This window comes from Curcuma longa, chromosome 3 (genome assembly GCF_044706935.1).
Source record: "Curcuma longa cultivar G26 ecotype Majalengka, Jawa Barat chromosome 3, ITB_CL_G26_1.1, whole genome shotgun sequence".
In the NCBI taxonomy this organism is placed as follows: Eukaryota; Viridiplantae; Streptophyta; class Magnoliopsida; order Zingiberales; family Zingiberaceae; genus Curcuma; species Curcuma longa.
Window position 1 is genome coordinate 9,704,908 of NC_133863.1, and position 23,288 is coordinate 9,728,195.

The 23,288-nt window shown below is 40.3% G+C and overlaps 5 protein-coding genes and 1 non-coding gene across 7 annotated transcripts in view; 2 read left to right on the plus strand and 4 right to left on the minus strand.

Moving 5' to 3' along the window:
* Nucleotides 1-49: 49 nt before the first annotated feature.
* On the minus strand, nt 50-2,243 carry LOC141823658 (pentatricopeptide repeat-containing protein At1g20230-like). The gene has a single exon (XM_074710934.1). The coding sequence runs from the start codon at nt 2,241-2,243 to the stop codon at nt 195-197; it is 2,049 nt and encodes a 682-aa protein (XP_074567035.1). The 3' UTR covers nt 50-194.
* Nucleotides 2,244-7,085: 4,842 nt separating this feature from the next.
* LOC141825459 (putative pentatricopeptide repeat-containing protein At3g13770, mitochondrial) lies at nt 7,086-9,702 on the minus strand. Its single transcript, XM_074712844.1, has 2 exons — nt 9,601-9,702; nt 7,086-9,520 (listed from the first exon to the last, which is right to left on the minus strand). Exons 1-2 carry the CDS (start codon nt 9,700-9,702, stop codon nt 7,328-7,330), a joined length of 2,295 nt encoding a protein of 764 aa, XP_074568945.1. The 3' UTR covers nt 7,086-7,327.
* Nucleotides 9,703-10,013: 311 nt separating this feature from the next.
* Nucleotides 10,014-14,537, plus strand: LOC141824395 (nuclear transport factor 2-like). Of its 2 annotated transcripts, XM_074711680.1 has the most exons (10): nt 10,014-10,091; nt 10,189-10,326; nt 10,387-10,672; nt 10,756-10,988; nt 12,442-12,616; nt 12,703-12,824; nt 12,915-12,980; nt 13,714-13,780; nt 13,847-14,082; nt 14,392-14,537. In XM_074711680.1, exons 1-9 carry the CDS (start codon nt 10,041-10,043, stop codon nt 14,032-14,034), a joined length of 1,326 nt encoding a protein of 441 aa, XP_074567781.1. In that variant the 5' UTR covers nt 10,014-10,040; the 3' UTR covers nt 14,035-14,082; nt 14,392-14,537. The 2 variants fall into 2 exon arrangements, with proteins under 2 accessions (XP_074567781.1, XP_074567780.1); XM_074711679.1 differs by lacking the exon at nt 14,392-14,537 and having other exon boundaries at nt 13,847-14,369.
* Nucleotides 14,538-14,685: 148 nt separating this feature from the next.
* TRNAN-GUU (transfer RNA asparagine (anticodon GUU)) lies at nt 14,686-14,757 on the plus strand. The gene has a single exon. It is a non-coding gene; the product is annotated as a tRNA-Asn (tRNA).
* A 249-nt stretch (nt 14,758-15,006) lies between these two features.
* Nucleotides 15,007-18,625, minus strand: LOC141823659 (cation/H(+) antiporter 15-like). The gene is made up of 2 exons (XM_074710935.1): nt 18,470-18,625; nt 15,007-17,268 (listed from the first exon to the last, which is right to left on the minus strand). Exons 1-2 carry the CDS (start codon nt 18,623-18,625, stop codon nt 15,007-15,009), a joined length of 2,418 nt encoding a protein of 805 aa, XP_074567036.1.
* A 3,542-nt stretch (nt 18,626-22,167) lies between these two features.
* Nucleotides 22,168-23,288, minus strand: part of LOC141825054 (protein FAR1-RELATED SEQUENCE 5-like) — a gene marked incomplete in the record, with an annotated part of 4,214 nt that continues 3,093 nt past the window's right edge. The window contains 5 exon segments of the mRNA XM_074712427.1: nt 22,168-22,524; nt 22,671-22,794; nt 22,911-22,955; nt 23,039-23,106; nt 23,189-23,288. Coding sequence (XP_074568528.1) covers nt 22,936-22,955; nt 23,039-23,106; nt 23,189-23,288 — 188 coding nt within the window.

A 23,288-nucleotide genomic window follows, 5' to 3' on the forward strand; every position in this document is an offset into this window, starting at 1 on the left:
TATTAGAATGTCATTGCTTTGGCGAAAATGTTAGCACATGTTCCATATTTCACTTGTCCACTAGCACAGAACTGTCTTTATAACCATACTTACTCCAGTAGTGTAACTTGGCAACAAATGGTAGCAGAAAAGCTCAACATTAGGGCATCAAAACTTAGAAGTTAGTCGGTCGGTCATAAGAGTTTCCGCAATGCTCACCAATAGTCACCACAAGAGCAACTTCCACCCTTGAACTGATGATACCGATTTGTATCTCTCACAAGTATCTCCCTCTCCTCAACCATGGAGATAAATTTTATTGTGGCATGGCAATCTCCGCAGATGCGGAGATTTTTTATCACTCGAAGTGAAGTCCCCGCGGGAGTGCTTACGAGTCCTAATGCCACTGCCAACTTCTCACTATGCCCGCACAGAATGTGCTCTTTGTCTTGCTCCTCGACATCCTGGAAGACGAAGTCGGTGCTCGGGCGATAACCTAGTCTCTTCATCTCCACACTGAGCTTCTCCAACTTCTCACTAATGTGGCTCATTTGGGGATGAGACTTGTCACCAGCTAGCAGCATATGCACCTTGTTTCTTATCTCAATCCAACTACATCCCGGGTTCTTCTTCACGCCCATCGCCTTCATCATCTCCCTCACCCTTTCGACTTCATCGAGCATTCCTTTGGCCGCATAGATGTTTGAAAGCAGCACATAATTTCCGGCATTCGTAGGCTCCAACTCGAATAGTCTCTTCGCCGCGACCTTTGCAAGTGCAACATTGCCATGAACCCTACAAGCACCGAGCAATGCACCCCACACACAACTGTCTGTTTCATTCTGCATCTTCCTTATCAGCTCATAAGCCTCATCCAACCGCCCTGCGCGACCAAGCAAGCTCACCATGCACGCGTAATGCGCAACGGCAGCATCGATCCCATGCTCATTGTGCATTTCGTCGAACAAGCGATCTCCCTTCTCCGATAGCCCAGCATGGCTACAAGCGGAGAGCACGCAGACGAAGGTCACAGCGTCCGGCTTCTGCCGGTGCCTCTTCATCGAAACGAACATCTCGATCGCATCGTTCGCCAGCCCGTGCATCGCATACCCTCCGATGATCGCGTTCCAAGAGACGACATTCCTTATCGGCATTGCATCGAACACGAGCCGAGCATCAGCAATTCGGCCGCACTTGGCATACATATCGACCAGGGAACTGCCCACGTACACGTCCACAATGATGCCTTTGCGGAGGGAGAAACAATGAGCAGATTTGCCGTGCATTAAGGCTGCGACATTTCCACAAGCAGGTAGCAGGCATGGGATCGTCACTGAGTTCGGCTCCTCCCCGGCGCTCTGCATCTGCCTAAAGAGCTGCAGAGCTTCCATGTCCTTCCCGTTCTGCGAGCAGCAAGCCAGCATTGAGTTCCAGCACACTACATTGAGCTCCGCGCCTTGCGCTCGGAACTCGGCGAACGCCGCCAAGGCATCGTCGACGCGGCCGTTCCTCGAGAGCCCGGCGAGAAGAGCGCTGCGGGAAGCCACGTCCGGCGAGGCCAACGCATCGAACACGCGGAGCATTTCCTCGGCGTGGCTGCATTTGCCATACATGTCGAGGAGAGCGCTTGCCGCGGAGGCGTAGGCTTCGAGCCCCGTCTTGCTCACGTACCCGTGAATTTGGCAGCCGGCGGTGACGTCCTCCAGGTCGCTGGCGGCCGAGAGGGCGCTCGAAACGGCGACCGAGTCGAGTTCGAAGCCCTCGGAGTGCATTCTCTGCAGCAAAGGCAGCGTCTTGTCAGGGCGCCCGCTGCGGTTCAATCCCACGAGCAATCCATTGAAGGTGATGAGATTGGGTTGGGTACCGGAAGAACGCATCTGGTCGAGCAACTGTAAAGCCTCACCGGCACGTCCACGGGCGGCGCTTCCGGCGATCATGGCGCTCCACACTGCGACGCTCCTCTGCGGCATTTCGTCGAACACCCGGTGGGCGTCGGCCAATGCGGCGCACTTGAGGTACATATGGACTAACGCGGTGGCGATGAAGGGGTCGGCGGAGATTCCGGCGACGAGGGAGATGGCGTGGAGTTGGCGTCCGACGGGCAGGGAGCTGGGGAGCGCGGCGCAGGCGTTGATGGCGGCGGGGAGAGCGAAGGGGTCGGGAGGGAGGCGGAGCGAGAGCGCGGAGGGGAGAAGGGCAAGGTCGGTGGAGAAGAGGCGGAGGTGGGCGGCGTAGAGTGGGAGAAGGCCGGCGCGGACTTGCATGAGGAAACGCCTGTACGACAGAAAGTGAGTTACCTTCAATTTAGTAATAATAATTATCAATAATAATATTTTTTAAAAAAATCCTTTATTTTCATTATCGTTATTCTATTTTTTTTTAAAAAAAATACTTAAAACTATCTTATATATATTTTTAATAATATTATTATTTTTTAATAATTAGGTATCAACTTCGAACTCAATTAGTCCTAAAGACTACGATCTTCCTCTTAATTGGATAAATTTAAAAGTGCGAGCAATTTCTTATAATCAACGTCTCAAATTTTTTATTCTATTAAAAATAATATCTTATAATATATCATAATTAAAATTTTATTTATGAATACTTAGTATACTGTTTAGTCGGTTTGTCCAAGGAGTTAAATATTAATATTAATATGATTAGAAATGATCCAATTTATTCAAAATTAATATACTATTAAAATAATTTTGATATTATTTTATATTATAATAATTTTGATTAAAATTTCTTATAATATAGTTAAGTTACTTCTGCTATTTCATCGTGTTAGGAATATTTAATTTGATAAAAATTTATTTATGTTTGTTTAAAATATATTTTATTTATAAATAAATTTAAATAATTTATTATGTTAAATATAATAAATATATATATATATATATATATAGCTCTTAATGTTTATGTTCATGAAGAAGCATTATAAATTATTCATAAAAAATATCTATAACTAGATAAAGAAGCTTCCTAAACGAGCAAATAAGTTGTATCATCAAATTTGTTAACAGACTAAATAATTTTAAAATATAGTTTTTGTAATGAATTTAAAATCTGTCCTTGAGTCATTTAAAAAAAGAAGAAGCTATTTTTACAAATAATAGAAAAACTATTACTTTTACAAATATAGTTTTTGTAATGAATTTAAGACCATATATTTAATAATTTTGGTTTTAAAAATTTATCAATCTAAATGAAATAATCACCCTACTTATGACACAAGTAATAAGAATTTACAAAAGTGCAAGGTTAGTTAAAGATGATGTATGGCATCCTTGTTCACATGACTACTAGCTAATTAGTCAAACTTAGGCCTTATGCAAGAACATATTGATACCGGGGAACTTCCACGAAGAGCGAACAGAAGGTTGTGCGGTATCACGACGTTGTGTGATAGTTCCATATGAAGCTTTAGGAGCATTTTCAATGGTCATAGTTGATTTTGATGCATCGTGGTGTTGTGTAGTAGTTCCATTTGAAGCTTTAAGAGTATCTTTAGTAGTCGTAGTCGATTTTGAAGTATCGTTGTGTCGTGTGGTAGTTCCATTCGAAGCTTTCGGGGCGTCTTCGGTGGTGGTTGTAGTTGATTTTGGGCCCCTTTGTTTGACTGTGCTTGTGAGTCCCTCCAACTCCTGAAATTCACAATTTTGAACGATAAGCCGATGCCAAGATCGAATCAAATTACAACAATTGCGGCCGGAAAGAGCAATATGAGCATTGCTATGAAATGAACTCTAGGCTACTCATTCATGTTCTTTTATTTCTCGTATCAATTGCATTACAGCGTATCTTTTGTAATTGGTTTCCCTTAAAGGCAAAGTTTAAAGCAACTTCTAATCTGTAGATAATATTTTTTTCCTACTTCGCAATACTCTTTCCATGTACTGAAAAAAGGACAACTCAACCAACTTAGAAATTTTATCAATTAGAAAGGGCAGCCAAATGCACAGATGTCTTCAAATAATTGAAATCCTATTTCGTTCATTCAAAGGACATCTGAATATGAGGATGATCCATGATAGTGATTCTGCAAATGATCCCAATGTAATTTTGGATTTCCTAACCAAATAGCTACACTACAACCATTTTACATTGCTAATGTTCCAAGTTAGATAGAATGAATTTGTCACCCATAGTGATTGTTTCACTGCATGTTATATAGTATTTAGGGTGGGACTGTGGTAAAATTTCCATTCAACTTTCAAGCATTAATTGTTTACCTTCAAGGACCAAAATCCAACATACAGATATAACTGAGAATTATGCAAGTTGCAACACTGGAAGTGCTTATAACTACAAACATGATCTAGTGACACTATAAGCGTGGCATATTAACCTCAGCTAACAGAAAATCTGATTGTGTCTTGCTTGTGGATCGGGTGCCATTTTTATCTTGTTGCGAAAGCATTGTGACAATCTGTTAGAAAAAAAAAAATACAAATAGTTAGACAAGGACGAGCTGGTCACTGTTCCAAATAGAGTAGAGTTTGGAGGATTACCTTAAAAGCACCAGAAAAAAGTCTTGTAACATCAGGTAATTGCCCATTCTTTGAGAGCACAGACCCAATTATACCTGCAAAACAACCAATTCATATCGTAGGAATTGGGGAATTGGATATATATAATCTCATGATAAAACTCTAAATCTGGAACTACTAGTGTAGGACTAGTTCCTCTTGACCAATAGCCCTATTAATCTAATAATACCTCTAACACTCGCCCTTAAGATGAAGCATAGATGTACATATATACCTCTCACACGCAAGAGAAACAAATTGATCTTATTCTATTTACAATCAACTTATGTATGAAGACCTATTGAGTAATGCATGGAATTTGCAATGCTACTCTTACTGCATAACGCACTGAAACAACACACTGTAATATCTGCAGAAACAACTTCAGCAAACCTTTTCAATGAACAAGCTTTAAAGTAAAAAAGGAAGAAAAAAATGTCCACTTTAACTGATATATTAAGTTCTTCCTACTAAAATCATCCCCATAAAAATGTTTTTTTAAGAATACTCTTGTTCTTGCTACCAAAAAATGCTACTTTAAGTATGCTATTACATTCGTCGTCGTTAAGAATTCACCCATTATGATCCTCCTCTGGGCCAAGGCCAAATTCTCGCGTTAATCCAATGAGAGACACGGAGAACCCCGCTGATGAGAGATATAGATGAAAAAAGAGTACCTGCTCCAAGGACGATTGTAAGCTTCGAAAGCGCCATGGTATATCCAAAAAACCTCCTAAAACCTCAAAGAAAGTTCTATCGCCAAGTAGATCGCCGATGGCGCCGTCGCCGGCTCGCCGCGCTCTCGGAGCCAATGCTCGATCTGGAGTCCGGAGATCACAAGTTCCTCTCAGGGCTTCCCTTCATGTCCTATTTATAGTAATCATCGCGGAAATATCGCCTATGCATCGCCCGGTATTTTGATAATATAGCAATTAATCCCAGCCGTAGGATTCCGTGGCAGCCATGCGTTGATTTCATGATCAACGGTACAAATTTAATTGGAATCCCTAGTAGTTTTGGAGGGGTGAATCGGATCCGATCGGATCGGATTGGATCGAATCGATCGATTTAGCTTATCGAGCACGATTAAAGCTTAATTATACTTATGAGCTCATATCCAACACAAGTTCTCAGACGATTACCTTGAATTTAATTTGTGTCAATTATATTTAGGCATACAAATTTTAGATATAATTTTTCAAAAATATTTTTATCTCTAAAAAAATTAGTTTTAGAAATTTTAAAAGAAATAGTAAATTAACACTTTTTAAAATATTCTAACGATTTTTGTAAACATAAATGCCCTTTAAAAATTTCCAACTCTTAATCATTTTATTAATCAAATAAACATGCTGATAATATTTTATTAGGGTTTGATGATTCATTATGCCATTCCATCAAATGAAGTTAATGGCATTTAGACAGTTTAATCAAGTAGTTACAATTTTCTCCCCTAGACTCCTAGTAATCAATTGTAACTTTTCAATTTATCTCCTTATATATGATCGTAGGACCGACTGTGTGAAGTTGTTGAGGTAACAGATTCTACCTTTTCCTGAAGTATTCACAGTTTGAATATCAACTGAGATATTGCACTTTCGAATTTATTGGGTGGACGAACTAGGGGTCTATAAGGGTTTGAATACCTTAATTATAAAAAAAAAAGTGTTAATGGAATGTGATAAAGCACTCGTAGTAACAATAACAAGATCTTGATTCAAATATTAAATAGGATGAATATGTTGAAGATCGACTTTTGAGTGTACATAAATTTGTGCTCTGAATTTATCCAATAGGTAAATTATGAGAAAAAAACTACTACTTTAAATTTACTCAATAAATAAACTAGAAGGTGACCTTAGACACCTCTAAAATTAGTTCGACTGACGAACTTAAACACTTGAATTATCATTAAAAAATAAAATTAATAAAATTAGTAATTATTATAAGATTTTAAAATTATAATTTTGTTTATAAAGTACAATGTTGTTTAGCTAGTTAATAAATTGTTAAGTTATGCACATTATTTGTCTTAAATATTTATGATATATTTATCATTTCAGTAAAAGGTGGAATCCGCCACCCCAACAATCCCACACGGTCGGTTCCACAATCATTTGTGAAGAGGTAAATCGAGAAGCTGCAGTTGACCACTACGGGGAAGAACATTGTCTCGGCTTCGTAGAGATTCAATTTTTGTCCACTTCAACAAGTCTGTCTTATAGTAACTAAATCAACCAGGTCCTGAAAGCTATGATATGTTTATCATGTGTTTACTTGGAGAAAGTTCCAATGAAAAGAAAAGAAATAAATTATTTTATTTTATTATCTTGTAGATTTAGACAGAGATTTAGAGAAACAATTAAATATACTTAATCATGTTTATGCAATATGCAAACTTCATAGATAGTTATGTTTACTCACTCACTTTTCCCCCTTTTCCCTCCAAGCAAATAAACCAAATCTCTCTCTCTCTCTCTCTCATTTTGTTTATTTTCTTTCCTTTCTCCTCTGTTATATCTGTCCAAGTAAACACATTCAAGGTAGCTTAAAGTAAGGACATTAAGGGACTTGGAATACAAACACATCACAATTGTTTTCTCAATCTTGAAGACATCCACTTGGAGCTCAATCTACAAATTCCACCATAGTAAACTGAAGTTACAAGATCAGGTAAAAGAATTTCAGGGCCGGCATCTTCGCAAATCAATCACAATTTACATAACCTCAAGAACAAGGGGTACATATCGAAGTTTCAATCGGTAGGAAGTATGGAGTTTCTAGTATCAAAATGAGAACTTTTGCCATTAGTATCATAGGAAAGCACCGAAATCTCCACACGAGCATTTGCCGTCGGTAAACCGGTGAAGTCTCTTGCTATCCCTCACAATGATTTCTCTTTTGGTTATTGTAGAAAAGAACTTCACTGAATTATGGCAGTCCCTGCACATTGTGATGTTCTTGACAACTCTTACAGTTGCACCTTCGGTCGTATTGATCATACCGAAGACGATGGCCAATCTTTCGCTATGGTGCTTGATGGAAGAGCCAATTGAGCTTTCTTCATCCTCCTTGACTGAAAACTCAACACTTTTGTAAGGAACATACCCCAAGCTTGTTGCTTTGTGAAGCAAATTCTCCAAGAGCTTGTACATCTCGGCACTTTGAGGGTGTGATTTGTCGTTGGCTCGGAAGACAGAAGCTTCACCTTTGATGCTAATCCAGCTTCGATCTCGTATGATTCCGATGTTCTCATCATTCATCAGCTTTCTCACTTTAGCAACATCCTGCCACCTCTCTGCCGATATGTACATGTTCAGTAGCAACACATATGTCTCAATCCCTTTAGGTTTGATCTCCAGCAACTTGTCTGCAGCATAAAATCCTAGGTCCTTGTTGCCGTGGCTTCGACACCCGGCGATCAGAATTGACCAAATGATCTCATTTGGTTGAAAATCCATCTTGTCTACGAATGCAAAAGCATCCTCCAACCTGCCTTGCCTGACAAACATATCGATCATGCAAGCATAATGGTCCACAACAGGCTTGATGCCATACTCGTTTGTCATCATGTCAAAATAATACTCAGCCTCATTGATCATGCCGGCGTGGCTACAGGCAGATAGCACGCCGACGAAGGTGACTTGGTTAGGCCTTACACCGGCCGACCTCATGTCCTCGAATAGTTGAATTGCTTCCTTAGGACGGCCGTGCTGTGAGTAGCCAGTGAGCATAGAAGTCCAAGATATCAAGGTCCTTGTGGGCATCTCCAAAAATGCTCTGATTGCATCCTCAATGCAACCACATTTGTTGTACATGTTTAGTAATGCACTGCTCACGACGACATCAGACAAATAGCCGGTCTTGACGGTCTGAGCATGAATCTGCTCTCCTTGCTCTAAGGCCAGAAGGCCGCTGCAAACGGTTAGAATGCTCGAAAAGCTAAAGAGATCCGGCTTCATCCCTGACCGATTGAGTTTATGGAACACTTTAAGTGCCTCAAAGCCACTGAGTTTGGATTCGACATCATCTTTTGCCCAATTCATCCTCTGAGCATGGCCTGCAATCATTGCATTCCAAGTGATCAGACTAACACTATCCATTTCGTCGAACAATCTTCTTGCCTCATCGATCTTGCCGCATTTCAGATACAAGTAGATGGTTGAATTCTTCACAGGAAGCTGCTGCTCACATCCAAATTTGATGCAGAAAGAGTGAATTTGCTTCCCCAGACCGAGATCCCGAACCATGCAGCACAAGCTCAATGCGCTCGTCAGAGTATACTCATTTGGCTCGACCTTTTCGGAGAGCATATCGGCGAAGATACTCAGACCCAATTCTGGATCACCATTGTCACCGCAAGATGAGATGGCCGTGGTCCAAGAAATCACATTCTTGTTGGGAATTCTTTCAAACACTTTCAAACAAGAATCAAAGCTTCCGCATTTGGAATACAAGCTGCAAAGTGAGTTGCCCATGCTTGTTTCAGATTCAGCCCCATACTTAATCACATAGCCATGAACTTGTTTACCGATCTCGATCGAATTGAGAGCGCAGCATGCGCTCAGAACAGCTCCAATCGTGAAGTGCGTCGGAAAGCACCCCGATTCAAGTAAGTGAAGAAACACTCCGATCGCGTTAGCGGGCTGAGAATTGTGAACGTAGCCGGTGATCATCGCCGTCCAAGCGACGACATTTCTGCGGGGCAATTTGACAAACACCTTGAGAGCGGATTCCGTGGCGCCACATTTCATGTACAAATTGACGAGGGACGTCGACAGAAAGGCCTCTTGATGGAAGCCGGTCTTCATAATGTGAGCATGGACGACGACGGCGTCGGGAAGTGACTTGGTCTCGACGCACCGCTGCAGAAGGGGAACGTAGAAGGCGGACTCGACGGCGGTCCGATCTCTCAGCAGAGCGAGAGCTTCCTGCGCGTCGAGAGGCGGCGCCGAGGCCTCCAGGACACCATCCGCCGCCGGAGGGCTTCTCTGGTAAGCCAATTTCTGCATCAAAATGAAATCTTTATCCCCAAATCGTCGGAATTAGAATGTTTTTGTGCCGGGGAGGAGGAGATGAGCGGTACCTTTTCTAGAGGGACGGCGGACGCCGGGAGGAGCTTCCGGGGGTCGGAGTCGAGCCTGTGGAGGGTGGCGCCGCCGACGGCGAGAGAAGGTAGGGACGCCATGGAGCAGAGGAGGAGATGGAGTGGAGGTCGTTGAGGTTGGCATTTCGCTCAGCTCCGCAGCTTTGTGGCGTTCGTGAGCTGTTGCGGCGATAAGGGACGCAATCTTGTGGCTCCGCCTTGCTATTGGCCCAAGAGATGGTGGGACCCACTTGCCACGTAGGACATTCCACCGTGGCTATTTCTAAATGAGGAAATAAATATATATATTTGCCGATTTAGCAGAGATGGTTACACGTGGCATAAAGGGGCATGATCGTAAATAACATTTCCTCGCTAATGGCGCATCGAACCCAAACCCTAGAAGAGGGAGGCCGACGGCCACCGGCGAGCGAGGCCAAATGGCAGCCCAGCCGTCCGGCGTTGAAAGATCTCCGCTGTCCGCCGAAGTGGTAGCGAACTCGTCTCCCTCTTTCTTTCTCTTTTGATGTTTTTTTTAGCATTGCTTTTTGTTGGTGCGGTCGTCTGACATGATGGCTGGTGATTCAGGTGGGCAGGGCGTTCGTCGATCAGTACTATAATATTCTCCAGCACTCGCCTGATATGGTGCATCGATTCTACCAGGAAAGCAGCAAGCTTGGCCGACCAGATGACCATGGTGGCATGATTTTGGTCACCCCCAGTGAGGTGAGCAACCAAGAAGTTGGTTTTTTTCCCCTCTTGAATTTATTGTGGGACGGGATGCAGGCGATCAACCAGAAGGTATTGTTGTCGATTGGTCATGTTAGAGCTGAGATGAAGACCGTGGACTCGCAAGAAACTCTTGGCCGCGGGGTGACTGTGCTTGTGACTGGGTATCTGATAGGGGAGGACAATGTCAAGAGAAGCTTCATCCAGTCTTTCTTCCTTGCTCCCCAGGATATAGGTTTCTTTGTGTTGAATGACATATTCAGATTCGTGGAAGAGGTTGAACACCAGCAGGTAAGCCAGGGCCTGGCGAATTGTAATGCCGAACCGCATGCTGGAGAGGAAGGTCTGTCTTGATAACCCGCCAGTCGTGCCATAGGTTTTATTGTTGGATTCAAAAAATATGAAGCCGTTGCTTTTGACCTGCAGCTCTTCCCCCGCAACAAGAGGAGCATGCTCTAGATCAAACTGTCTCGGTAGATGATGAGGTTTCAAATGAGGAGGAACTCTATAAGCCTTCAGAAAATGGCCTTGTCATTGAAGATGAAGAACCTACAGCTGATGTGATTAACAAAGTTCCAACTATTACTCCAGTGATGGTGGCTGAACCAAGTCCTGTTGCTGCCCGAGGAGACATGCCAAAGAAATCATATGCTTCCATTGTGAGTACTATATAAGTTCAATTTTTTGTTGTTTATTCTTTTTGTCATAGCGTTAATTCAAGTCTCTGTACAATCATTCATTGATTCTTTTTGTTACATTGATTTGATGTTTGCTATTCATTTTATATTAAGCGTGCCCTAACTATTTGGCAGCCATATGAATCTTATTCTTTAATTGAGCACTTTGGAAGGCTTTATTACTAGCAATATTCAAATTAAATGAATCATTTTTATTACATTAGCTAAAGTTTTCTTTGATTTCTCTCAACCCATTGTACCTTCTACTCTAATTCAATTATTATAGTTATAGAGTCTATTAATAGTCTTTGCTCATATCTGTACTGTCTCAATTTATTCGGCTTATTGTCTTCTGTTGGAGTTACACTAATTTGCTTTTAAATATTTTAATTTTTGATTTTATTTATCTAGTAATTTCACCATTCATTTTGTATCATTAAACTTATTTATATAGCTGACATTTTTCTAGCACATTTCTCACATGAAGTAAACTAAATAAACAGATTTATAGGTATTTTTTTGTTGCATAGTACTCTTTAATAATCAACTTTTGTGATAGTTCATAAAAGCTAATTGGTAATTTGTGAAACTAGTGACTACCATTGTTGCTCAACAACTACTGCCGAAACCATTGCCTGTAGTTGTTGCTTGCTTGTCATCAATCTAAATCAGTCATTGTGAACCCCACCTCAATTAACTAAGGATGCTCACTTCCACCTAAGGAAGCAACACATCAAGCCCTTTGTGCCCATGGGTAGTGATACATTTCCAATGATTGACACTATAATTGGTTGTTCGACACTTGATTTTTGTGGGCATCACACTTGCTTCATTTGATGTTATATGAGGTGGACTGCTGGAGGACAGCGTACTTTTGCATTAGTTTTAAAATTAGGGCAACATACTTCTGAATTTTTTTTAAGAAAAAATCAGCAATTGAATAGAAAGGAAAAGTATAAGCTATAGTATAAGCCATTGCATGATATCTGATATAAGTACAATTAAAGAATACCAAGGAAGCGAGAAGAATCTGGATCTGGTATATCAATTAGGCACAATTGCTGTAAAAGAAGATACTATTTACACGATTAATTAGTAAATAGATTTATTACATTAAGTTTTTCCTTTTCCATATATTTTAACCAGCTTCAGAGGAGTCATATGGTTGTAATTGTACAATATATGGTAGACTTAATTATGATATGCAATCTCTATAGTTGTAATTGTAAAATTATTAAGGATAATAAATTTCCCTAAAGCGTACCTATTGAAAAAAAGGAATATATAATGTTGAATAACCATTTTTTTATTATCACTATTTTGGTTCACATTGTTTCTATCAATCAAAAGTCTCAAACAAAGTATAGATCTAAATTCCTGTTAGCTTACCTGTATTTTGACATTCCACTTTTAAGGATATAGAGTGTGGATGCAGGTAAAGGTTATGAAAGATAGTGTTGCTACATCAGTTCCAGCACGGATTCCGCATAGGCAAGCAACAGTTAAAGCAGAACCAGCACCGGCCCCTCCTCCTTCAGCAGCTCCTGCAACTGATGTTCCTACTACCAATTCTAGTACTGCAGAAAGAAGCAATGTTATTGAGGCAGAAGGTGACAACGATTAAATTTCCTCTTGTCAGTAACTTTAGATATTTTTCTTGGTGTTTATACTCTATGATTTTTTTTTTTCTTTTTAGCTGATGGACATTCCATATTTGTGAAAAGTTTGCCATTGGATGCAACACCTGAGCAACTTGAACAGGAGTTCAAGAAATTTGGTCCAATTAAGCCTGATGGAATACAAGTTAGAAGTCACAAGGTTTGTTTTTCTTTAGAGCCGATGATCACTATTTAATTTCTGATTTTGTTTGACCTAATACAGAAGTATACATTTCGATTTTGTCCATAGCTGCAAGGTTTATGTTATGGATTTGTAGAGTTTGAGGCTGCAAGTTCTGTCCAGAAAGCACTAGAGGTACTTCTATGACATTACTCAGTCTTATTTATTCATCGGGTGCTGCTAAAACTTAGAGTGGGGCTGTAGTTGAATTAGATTGATGTTTGATCCATGCAATATCGAAATCGAACTTCCAAATCTAAATCAAGGAATTTATCCAAATTGAATTAGATTGGATTTAGGTTGCCTATTGTTTTGTTGAAGTTCATTTTGAGCTCCTGAATCGATTGGATGATTTAGTTTGCATTTGCTATATTATTGAATATCTTGGTGTATTTTTTTCATATTAATTTATGTTATGCTACTTTTGTTTCTCTTTAACATCTGATCTCTGATATTTGGACTCGACTCTTCTTGTACCCTCCGTGCCCATATCGCACATTAACATGTCGAGCCAACACTAGACCCATTCTGATCATGTGTACTTTTTAGAACATCCTTCTCGAGCACTTGGATCCACATCGATGTTTGATACTCCATACTTAAATCTGAATAACCTGACACTTGGCATTCTTTTGATGCTTATTGGCTACTATAGAGGTTTTCTTGTCTTCAATGGTTTGTCGATTGTCACAAAATGCGAATTTATGTGATGCATTGTCGTAAAATCAGAACTTGGAATTTTTGTTACGAAACGTAGAGCTGTAATTTTTGCACTTGTATTTCAACTTGACAGTTTCCTGTCACAAGTGAAACTGATGGAAGGTTTCCTGAATTTCTTCCTACTTAAGTTTGTTTTCTTCAAACGTAGGCCTCGCCTGTGATGATCGGTGGCCGCGAAACTTACATCGAAGAAAAGAGGACTACGGGTTCACGAGGCAAGTGTCGTATACACCCTTGAACAATATCTAGATACTTAGTCATCTAAAATTTGATTTTTCCAGTTGGTAGCCGAGGCAGATTCGACGGAAGAGGTGGGTATTTTTACGGTGGCGGTCGCGGCTACGGCAGAAGGGACTTTGATACTAAAGCTGACTTCGGAGGCAGAGGTGGTGGTAGGGGACGATATCCAAATCGTGCCAACGATGTCAGGTATCACAGAGTCCACCGACTCCGCCGGCGACCAAGTTAGCAATGCTAGCTCGGCAATTAGAGCTTCTGCCAAAAACTAAACAAAGAGGTGAGCCAGTGGCATTGGACCTCAAGCTTCATTATCTGGATCATGAATTGATTGCTCAAATACATAAAATTGATACCTTAGTTCCTACCGATTTAGCGACAAATTTTGTAAGAGCTTTTCTACTAAATCAGGAGGATTTTGTTGTTAGTTTTTTTCGCGATTGCTCGAGTTATTGTTCCTTTCAATCATATGATAAGAGTTTTGTAGGTTTAAGTTCCATTTGTGTGTTTACTTGAGCATTATGATTCTCAAGCTATGCAATTGAATCTAATTCTAGTTCCTTTGAATTTGTGTATGGACATTCTTCAGGTGTTTTTGCCATTACTTTCATCGAATCGTCGAGCTCGTGTTTCCGAGACCTAGTCGTGTAACCCTACGGTGCTCGTCGCCCTAATCGCACTCCAAATTCGAGCCCTGAATGAATGGAATTGGGATATAGATGGAATATAATGAAATAGAACCACTTTGAGGTTCCCTATGAAATGAGGCATGGAACAGAGCCACTACGAAGAAGTTCCGAGAGTTACGAAGGAAGCTTCGGACTCATATTGTTCATGGGTTGAGAACAAGAGTTGCATGCTATGAGGTTGAATCTTCCGTTGTTCCTCAATAGCTCAGTGGTAGAGCGGTCGGCTGTTAACTGACTGGTCGTAGGTTCAAATCCTACTTGGGGAGATTTGATTCAGCTCGAATTAGGGTTTCGGATGACAAGAACATCTAAGATTGGCAATGTAAGCATTGCGATAACACGAAAGGATACCGAAACCCTATAAGTTAGTGTTTGAATTTGACAAGGTTTGTTCTTATGCATCTAATTATGTTTAAGATCAACTTAACATAAATAGTAAATTATAATAATTTTTTTTAACATCGATAATAAAAAAAATTCTGAGAATTTAATTTTTTGTTTAATTAATTAATTAATTAATTGAATCTACCTATTGTCGTCGCTGTGTAGGACGCCTTGGGGTTGACGTGGTTCATGAACCGCTGCTCGCCGTCGTTGGCAACCGGCGCGCCGGCCGGCGGCGCTGCTGGTATCGTTCCGACGTACTGATGCACGATCAACACGGACACTGACATGGCGAAGTCCGACGAGGCCAGCAAGTCCCCGATGGGGCCCAACTCGGGGCACTCCGCCCACTCCGTCAGCCCCGCCGTCAGCGCTGTCGCCGCCTCCGATTGGCTCCGGCCCACCACGTACAGGTCGTGGGTGTCCCCCATCGCCCTGATGGCGGCCACCGTCTCCTCGGTGCTGCTCGTCACTTGCTCCACGTACACCACCGAGTCGTTGCTCGCGTTCCGCACTCGGAACTCGTTCAAGTAATCGTCGTCCAGCTTCGCCTCCTGCGCGTCGATCGCCGACGGTGGAGGTGATGATGAGTCATCCACCGGGACGAAGCGCACGACGGTGAGGCCGATGGAGGGGTTCTCGACGGCGCGCCAGCAGTAGGCGAGCGCCTCCCTGTCGTCGGTTCCGCCGAAGAAGAGCAGACCAATGCGGTGGGAGAGATGGTGGTCCTCGGAAGCTTGGCGGCTATGGCTGCTGAGCCCGCGGTCGATCAGGATGCCCACCGAGCACGGCGAGTTGGCGAGGACGTTCTCGTTCATGATCTTGAGGTAGGGATTGATGGGCTCCAGCCCGCCGTCGACGGTCTGCTGCTTGTGGAAGGGGATGATGATGATGGTGACGTGCTTGTCCTCCGCCAGGCTGCAGATGTCCTCGTGCATGCTCGAGTACGGCGAGATGATGCTCAGCGTCTGCACCGAGACGCCGCTGGTTTGCCTTTCGTACTTGTCGAAGGCGTGGAAGATGTGGTTGCCTTGCCCCTGCGGGCCGGAGGCCGCCATCGACCTCTGGTGAAGGTGGTCGGAGTTGTGGACGATGAGCATGGTGGAGGTGCGGCCGGCGAGCTCGATGAGGTGGACGACGTAGACGAAGATGGGCGAGCGCTTGGTGGGGCAGGTGACGTCGAGGAGCGTGATGATGGACGGCACGTTCCGGGTGTTGTGGACGCAGGCGAGCACCCGGAGCTCCATGTCCGGCTTCGACCTCTGAAGGTTGCGCCGCTTGTAGCCGACGATGCGCCTCAGAGGGCGCTGCAGGTACGACGCCACCGGCGTCGCCACCACCGTCATGACCACCGAAACCACCACCATCACGGAGAACGACTCCTCGTCGACCAGTTTCTTGAGCCGGCCGATGTTGAGGATGAGCAACTCGATGAGGCCTCTGGAGTTCAACAGGAAGCCGAGCGTGAGCCCGTCGCGCAGCGTCATGGTGTACATGCCGGAGATGATGAAGATGCCGACGACCTTAGCGACGGTGCCGATAACAGAGACCAGAATGATCATGGCGGCCATCTGTCCGGTCTTTGCATCGATGAGCGTTAAATCCGTCTTCAACCCACTGATGACGCAGTAGAGCGGCATCATCATCCCGTAGACGACGTCGTGCATCTTCTCGCTCAGCGCCACCTTGACGGGGCCGTTGGGGATCATGAAGCCGATGAAGAACGCGCCGGTGACAGAGTAGAGGCCTATGGATTCCGTCAACACTCCGGCGAGCATCATGAAACTGAGGAGGAGGCAGACGTGGAAGTCGCTGACCAGGTGGCCTTCGGGGATCTTCTGCAACACCCGGTTGATCATCGGCCGGACGCCGACGAAGCAGAAGATCACGAAGGCGAACCCAGAGAGAGTGATCCAGAGGGACGACAGCGGGTCGAACTCCGAGAGGCCGAGCGTGAGGGTGAAGAGGATCCACATGATGGCGTTGTTCGCCAGGGCGGCGGCGATGGAGATGCGGCCGATGTCGGAGTTGAGCAGCTTGGTCTTAGCGAGGATCTGGGCGAGGACGGGGAAGGCGGTGACGGAGTTGCAGACGCCGAGGAAGAGCAGGCAAGAAATTCGCTTCATGCCTCGTAAGAAGAAGTTCCGGAGAGCGAGGGCGGCGACCGAGCCGATGCCGAAGGTGAGGACGGCGCCGGCCGCTCCGATCACGACGGCCTTCTGCCCCGACCGCTGGATCAGCTTGTTGTCCATCTCGACGCCGACGAGGAAGAGGAAGTAGATGAGGCCGAGCTGAGCCACCGTCTCCAGCGTCAGGAGGCTGCTCGACGGGAAGAAGATGCTCGCGAAGGAATCCACTCGGCCGAGCATCGTGGGCCCCAAAATGATCCCGCCCTGTCACAGAAATACGATACTATATTTTGATTAAATAAAAAGTGTAATCATTTTTTTAAATAAATAAATAAAACATATCTAATTATTTAAATTTTCAAAAAGATATATATATCAAAAATACTTTTATTATAAGAGCATGAACAACTCACTCTCATTATAACAGTCTCGGTCTCATTAAAAAACATAGGGTCCATTGTCATATATTCATTATAACAACATATTTCTTTTAGAGCATCCACAATCCACTCTCATTATAATAATTTCCACCTCATTAAAAAACATGAGGTCCACTATCACATACTCGTTATAATATTAATACTCATTATTTATGGATCCCATCGTCCACTCAATCATCTTAAAATTTAAAATAATCATCAAAACTATCTATTTTAATAAATATAATTAAAAAAATACACGTAGGATCGGCCAGCCTCTTGGCTGGCCCACCCTTGAATGCGTTCAACTGGAGGGGTGTTATCACACCCCTCCACAATGATGTTTAACACTAATGAGGTATTATAACACTCCGTTAATGCTTTCATTGTGGATGTTCTTATCCATATTCCTTTTAACATTAACACTCATTATTTATGGGTCCCACCGCTCACTCAATCATCTTAAAATTATATCATATTAAATTAATACATTTTAAAATTATTTTAAAATATTAAAATTAATAATAATAATAATAATCTTACTTTTAAAATAATAATTTTACAATTTAAAAAAAAATAAAATAAAATAATACACGTGAGGTGGGCCAGCCTTCTGGCTAGTCCACCCCACTTTTAATTGAACACGTTCAATTGTTTGAATGCATTCAATTGGAGGGGTGTTACATCCCTCTACAATGGTATTGGGGTGTTATAACACTCTGTTAGAGCATCCATTGTAGATACTCTAATATAGTAGCGAGTAATTATTAAATAAATCATAAAAATTATATAAAAAATTATTTTATGAACTTATTCAAAATCGTTTAAATAATAAAAACCATCCATTTAAAGCTATTTTGTTTTTTGATATTTTGATTAGATTAAGTAATATTGATCAAGTTAGTAAAAAGTTTTTTTATATATAAAAGTACCTTAAGTATAGTATTTATTTTTAACAAAATAAACTAAAAAATAATTTAATTTTATCTTACAATAAAGTTGGAATAAGAAGGAAGGATAATAGTGAGGAACCTTTTACAACTTACAATGATCTCAGCTATTGCACGGGGTTGATGGAAAGGACGAAGTAGAAGGTTGAGAACTCGGGTGGTGACGATGATCAAGATGATTTGAACCATGAAGACGGGGACGGCAAAGCTTAAGGGATTGATATTTTCCCAAATACCTTCGATGGGGGTCATTTGGAAGATGTAGCAAGTGACATTCTGTTTGATAAATTTGTTTGTGATATTTTGAGTCGCCATGATCATCAATCAATGATCTCACAACTCTTGTGAGAAATAGAGATTGTGAGGAAGAAGATGGCCATGAAAATGAGAGGTTTCATCTTCATGCTATCTATTATTTGATTGGTGGAGCGAACTTTGTGTCTTTTGAACTTCATTTTCTTTTTTTTTAAATATATATGTTATATTATATTTGTAAAATTTGATAAATAATTGTTTATATTTATTATTTATGATTATATTTATAAGTGAGAAAAATAAATAAATTGTTGATATGATATCTTATTCTTGCATGGAAAATATCATGTGATACTTTAACCATTGCACTAACATATTATGCTTTAAGCTTATAATTGATATATCATTTTAATATTTAGAAGTTTTTTTTTTTATAATTCAGGTGTTCAAATTTTGGCCAACTAATTCTGAAGATAGATAGTTAAATCTGAAGCATAATGTATGCATACTTAGGGGGTGTTTGGTTTTAAGTTGTATTTTTTCAACGGAAAGTTGGGGTTGAAAATATGTAAATGTATAGTTGGGGTTGAGAAAAGGTTGAGAAAATGTAAATGTAAATGGAGTGTTTGGTGAATATGAGGTTGAGTTGTATTTTGGATGTCTATTTACTTATTTACCCTTACTAAAAACTTGAAAAAATTCTTATATATTTTTTATAAGGGTAGATGTGTAATTTGAACTTTCAGGTTGGCAAAAAGGACCTCTATAGGTCTTTTTTGCCAACTCCCAATTTTCCATTACCCCAACCCCATATGTACATTCACCATCTAAACCCAAACACCCATATGATGTCCATTGCACAAATTTTGAGAACTCAACTGAACATTTACATCTGCGGAACCTTAAACCAAACACCCCCTTAGATATTATGATGTATTATTGATCTTACAATGGCGGAATCAAAAATTTTATAGTCCCTGGGTTGATGAAAAAAAGACTACATTCCTCTCCCTCTCTCTCTCATATTTTTTTCTTTTGACTGTTGCAAATCTGAGCTGCAACTCTTCCTCAACTTTGTTGGGGCCCCAGGCTAAAGCGCGAGTAAGTGTAAAAAACTTGATATATTTTACAAATGAAGAGGTGAAAGTCCAAGTGAATCAGATGAAATTCTAATATATCGAGGAGACTAAATGCTAGGCAGAATGAAGTTCATAAGGCAAGGATCTTTTATGCACGAAAGACCTACAAGCGAGGAGACTTCACGACATGATTTTGGACTCATGGAGAGCTTCTTAGCACATGAGTAAACTCTCCGCCATTGTTATAATTCTTTTCAATTTCATTCTTATTCTTATGAAAAGATATTATAAGAGTTTTCGTTGCATAACAAATTTTGTACCAATAAGAACAAACTTGAATGAAAGTTGTCTCTTGCCTCTTCGATGATCTAATAAGTAGTATCAGAGGTCGGTTGCTTTTAGAAGAACTTACTTGTAGAGAAAATGATCTCTATGTTTAATATAGAAACATAATTTATCATTGTTAACGAATGTTTCAAGATACCCATTGACGAGTTTGGAAACTTCCTTGAATCTAGCAAAATGGCCGATAGAGCTAAAGAAGAAGGTGCAAGCTAACGCAAAGGCGACACCAACATTGTAATGTGGGTTAGCACAAACCAACTCAACAAAGTAGGACCTTTCGGGAGTGTCCAAGAACTTTGAGAGGAACTTATTGAACTTCAACAGATTTATTTTTAGGTTAATTGTAGAATTACATCATGAAAAGAGAGATTATAAACTCAACTCCACGAGAGATTCAAGAAAATTCTTTATAACAAATTAAGTTATTCCGTTTTGTGAGGTTATTTTATTCTTAGTTCATTAATTTCAATGGTTCATTAATTTCAATAGTTCAAAAGCAAGGGGTTCTGCCTTGTTCCAATTTCAAACACTAAATTTGCAGTGGTTAACCATGAGATCCCTAGTGATTTCTGGGGTACCCCTAACTCTGTGGTAGAGTTGTCAAATGAGCCAACCGATAGTGGGACAGATCGATCCATCAAAAACCCATCATATGACGGGACTTACCGATCCATCAACTTAGCGGGTTGAAAAATTTTCAATCCAACCCAATTTAGATTATAGTTTTCTGTTAAAAAATAAAAAATATTAAAAAATTTAAATTATAGTTTAAACGGTCATGTTAAAAAAATTTTAAATTTAGATTGCGATTTAGACAGATAAAATCTACTAATTCATTGAATTTTTTCTTTTAATTTTAAATTTTTTTTAAAAAATAAAAAATTTCAATCCGCGAACCAATCCACACAGATCGCAAGTCTAGACAGGTCGATTCACCTGAACCCACCTTAAAATGGCTTAATAAAATATTAACTCAACTCACTTAAATTGTTCTGTGGAATGGATCAACTCAACGAATCTAACTTAAATTAACCGCCGGGAGAGTTTAGATAGAAACAAAAGGAGATGAAATTTCTTTAGAGGGCTAAAAAGGTACATTTACGATGTTGCATCAGATTCATAAAAAAGAGAGATTGATAACGAGTTTGTGCCAAAAGGAACAAATAGGAGAGCATTGTTTCCTTCAACACCCAAGGTATTGTTTATGCAAGTTGCAATGAGTAATTACCAATATATAATGATCTAATTTGAGAGAGGTGTGAGTTAGATTACAGATACAATTTCCATGAAATTAACTACCACCTTTTTCAGTTGATTAGAAAATCTAACACAACTATGAGCATGCCTAAACGAACAAAATTAATTGCAAAACAAGCAGCAGAAACACAGATTATTCCAGGTTTCAAATGTCTGGTAAATACAAAAGATCCACACTCAAAAGTTTGCCTATTTTCTAGAGTCGACCAGTAAACAAACAACAAGAAACAACATATTATCAGACTTTGTTCATGTCAACAGTTATCTGAAAAAGAAAAACAGTTTACTAAACATTAGATTAGGATCATGCACCAACAGATAAGTGACAAAATTTGTGGTAATTAAAAGCAATATTATCTACATATTTCTTTAAATTGTAGCTGAAAGAGGAGTGATCTTCTAAGCTAATCAAAGAGACTAATATTTGAGTACAACTGAATTAGGTTTTGATGACAGATTAAGAGCTGAATGTCTAACTAATGTACTTGAGGCAGTGAAAGCAAATTAAGACCTTACCTTTGGTGGTGCAATTCCTAATTAGTAACTACTTACAGACTTCTGAGTGTTGGCTCATTGCAAACACTATCTTTTTCCCATAAGTCAACTTAAAGAATCTAAATTATTGTTCATACCATGCATATCCTACCATTTTATACAAGCCTTGGTTATCACAGAAAACATTGGATAATGAACTAATGGTAGTTCCTTTTCCAGTGAGACAAGCTTACAAGTATGCTTTGTCTCCAAAAAGAAAAAAAGTAATCAATTTATTCAGCATCACCATAATGAAGAGAGGATAAACAAGTAAAAAAGAACTACAAAAGAAAAAACTAAATTAATCTACACTCTACTCTGCGGTTGTATTGACATGTAGGCACACCCTTAATGTTTATAAAAATAACAGAACCATTCACTTGTGAACAACAGATTTACACAAACTCATGTATCGATTAAACACGGCCAAACCAACAAAATAAAAAAGAAGAATCCACCGATAAGAGGTACACACTCAACTACAACTACTCCAAGAACAATATAACAAAACCATTCATTGCATAGAATAGATTATCTGTTATTAAGTATCCATGTCTCCTATTTAAGTGCAAGGCCCATCAAGCTATGTAATACAAGTTCCATCTCTTGTAGACAGCATCCATCTCTTCAGGTATTGTGTAATGTTCGAGCTTGACAAATTCCATCTCTCAGAAAAGAAACCTATAGCCACCATGAGCATAGGAAGCATGTCAAGATAGCATAAGCAGTAAGGAAATTTTTTTTTAATAAATTTATAAAAAAAACATTCAGGCAAATATGTATGATGCATCAACTTCATTTAAAGCCATGTAAGAAATAAAACTTGCCTCACCACCAGCTGATAAGCAATGCCTCATGTTGGCCAAGATTTTTATGGTCTGCTGAAGATCCCCAGTTGCAAAAACATCCTCCACACTCACACTTAATTAAGTCACACTAGCAACATCCTACCTTTTAGAAAAAGACCAATAGATCTAATCAAACAATTAAAATATGTGATATAGTTAACTGGAATATTAAGGATAATAAAATTAAATTGCATGAGATGAGATGATGTAGGAGATGACCGCTTAATAGACACAACATTGAATCCTAAAGCATGTTGTTAGAACCTGCAATAATAAAGACAATTATTAACTCCACTTTCTCAATCAATCAACTACTATAATTTTATAAAATTAAACTTTATTAGTACCAACTATAGATGACATTTCTTCTTCATATGTGTCGTCATCGCTGTTATGATGATTATCTATACTTGATCTGATAATTAACACATCATCATCATATTTACAGTATTTACAAATAAAATTATCACATAAATACAGAATTAATCAACACATACCTTTGTTGTAAAATTGGACAGTTACGCTTGTCATGTGACACACCACGTAGCTGGGACTTTGAGGTAGACTTTTCCTTTGATGATTTCAATCTCTTTGCAT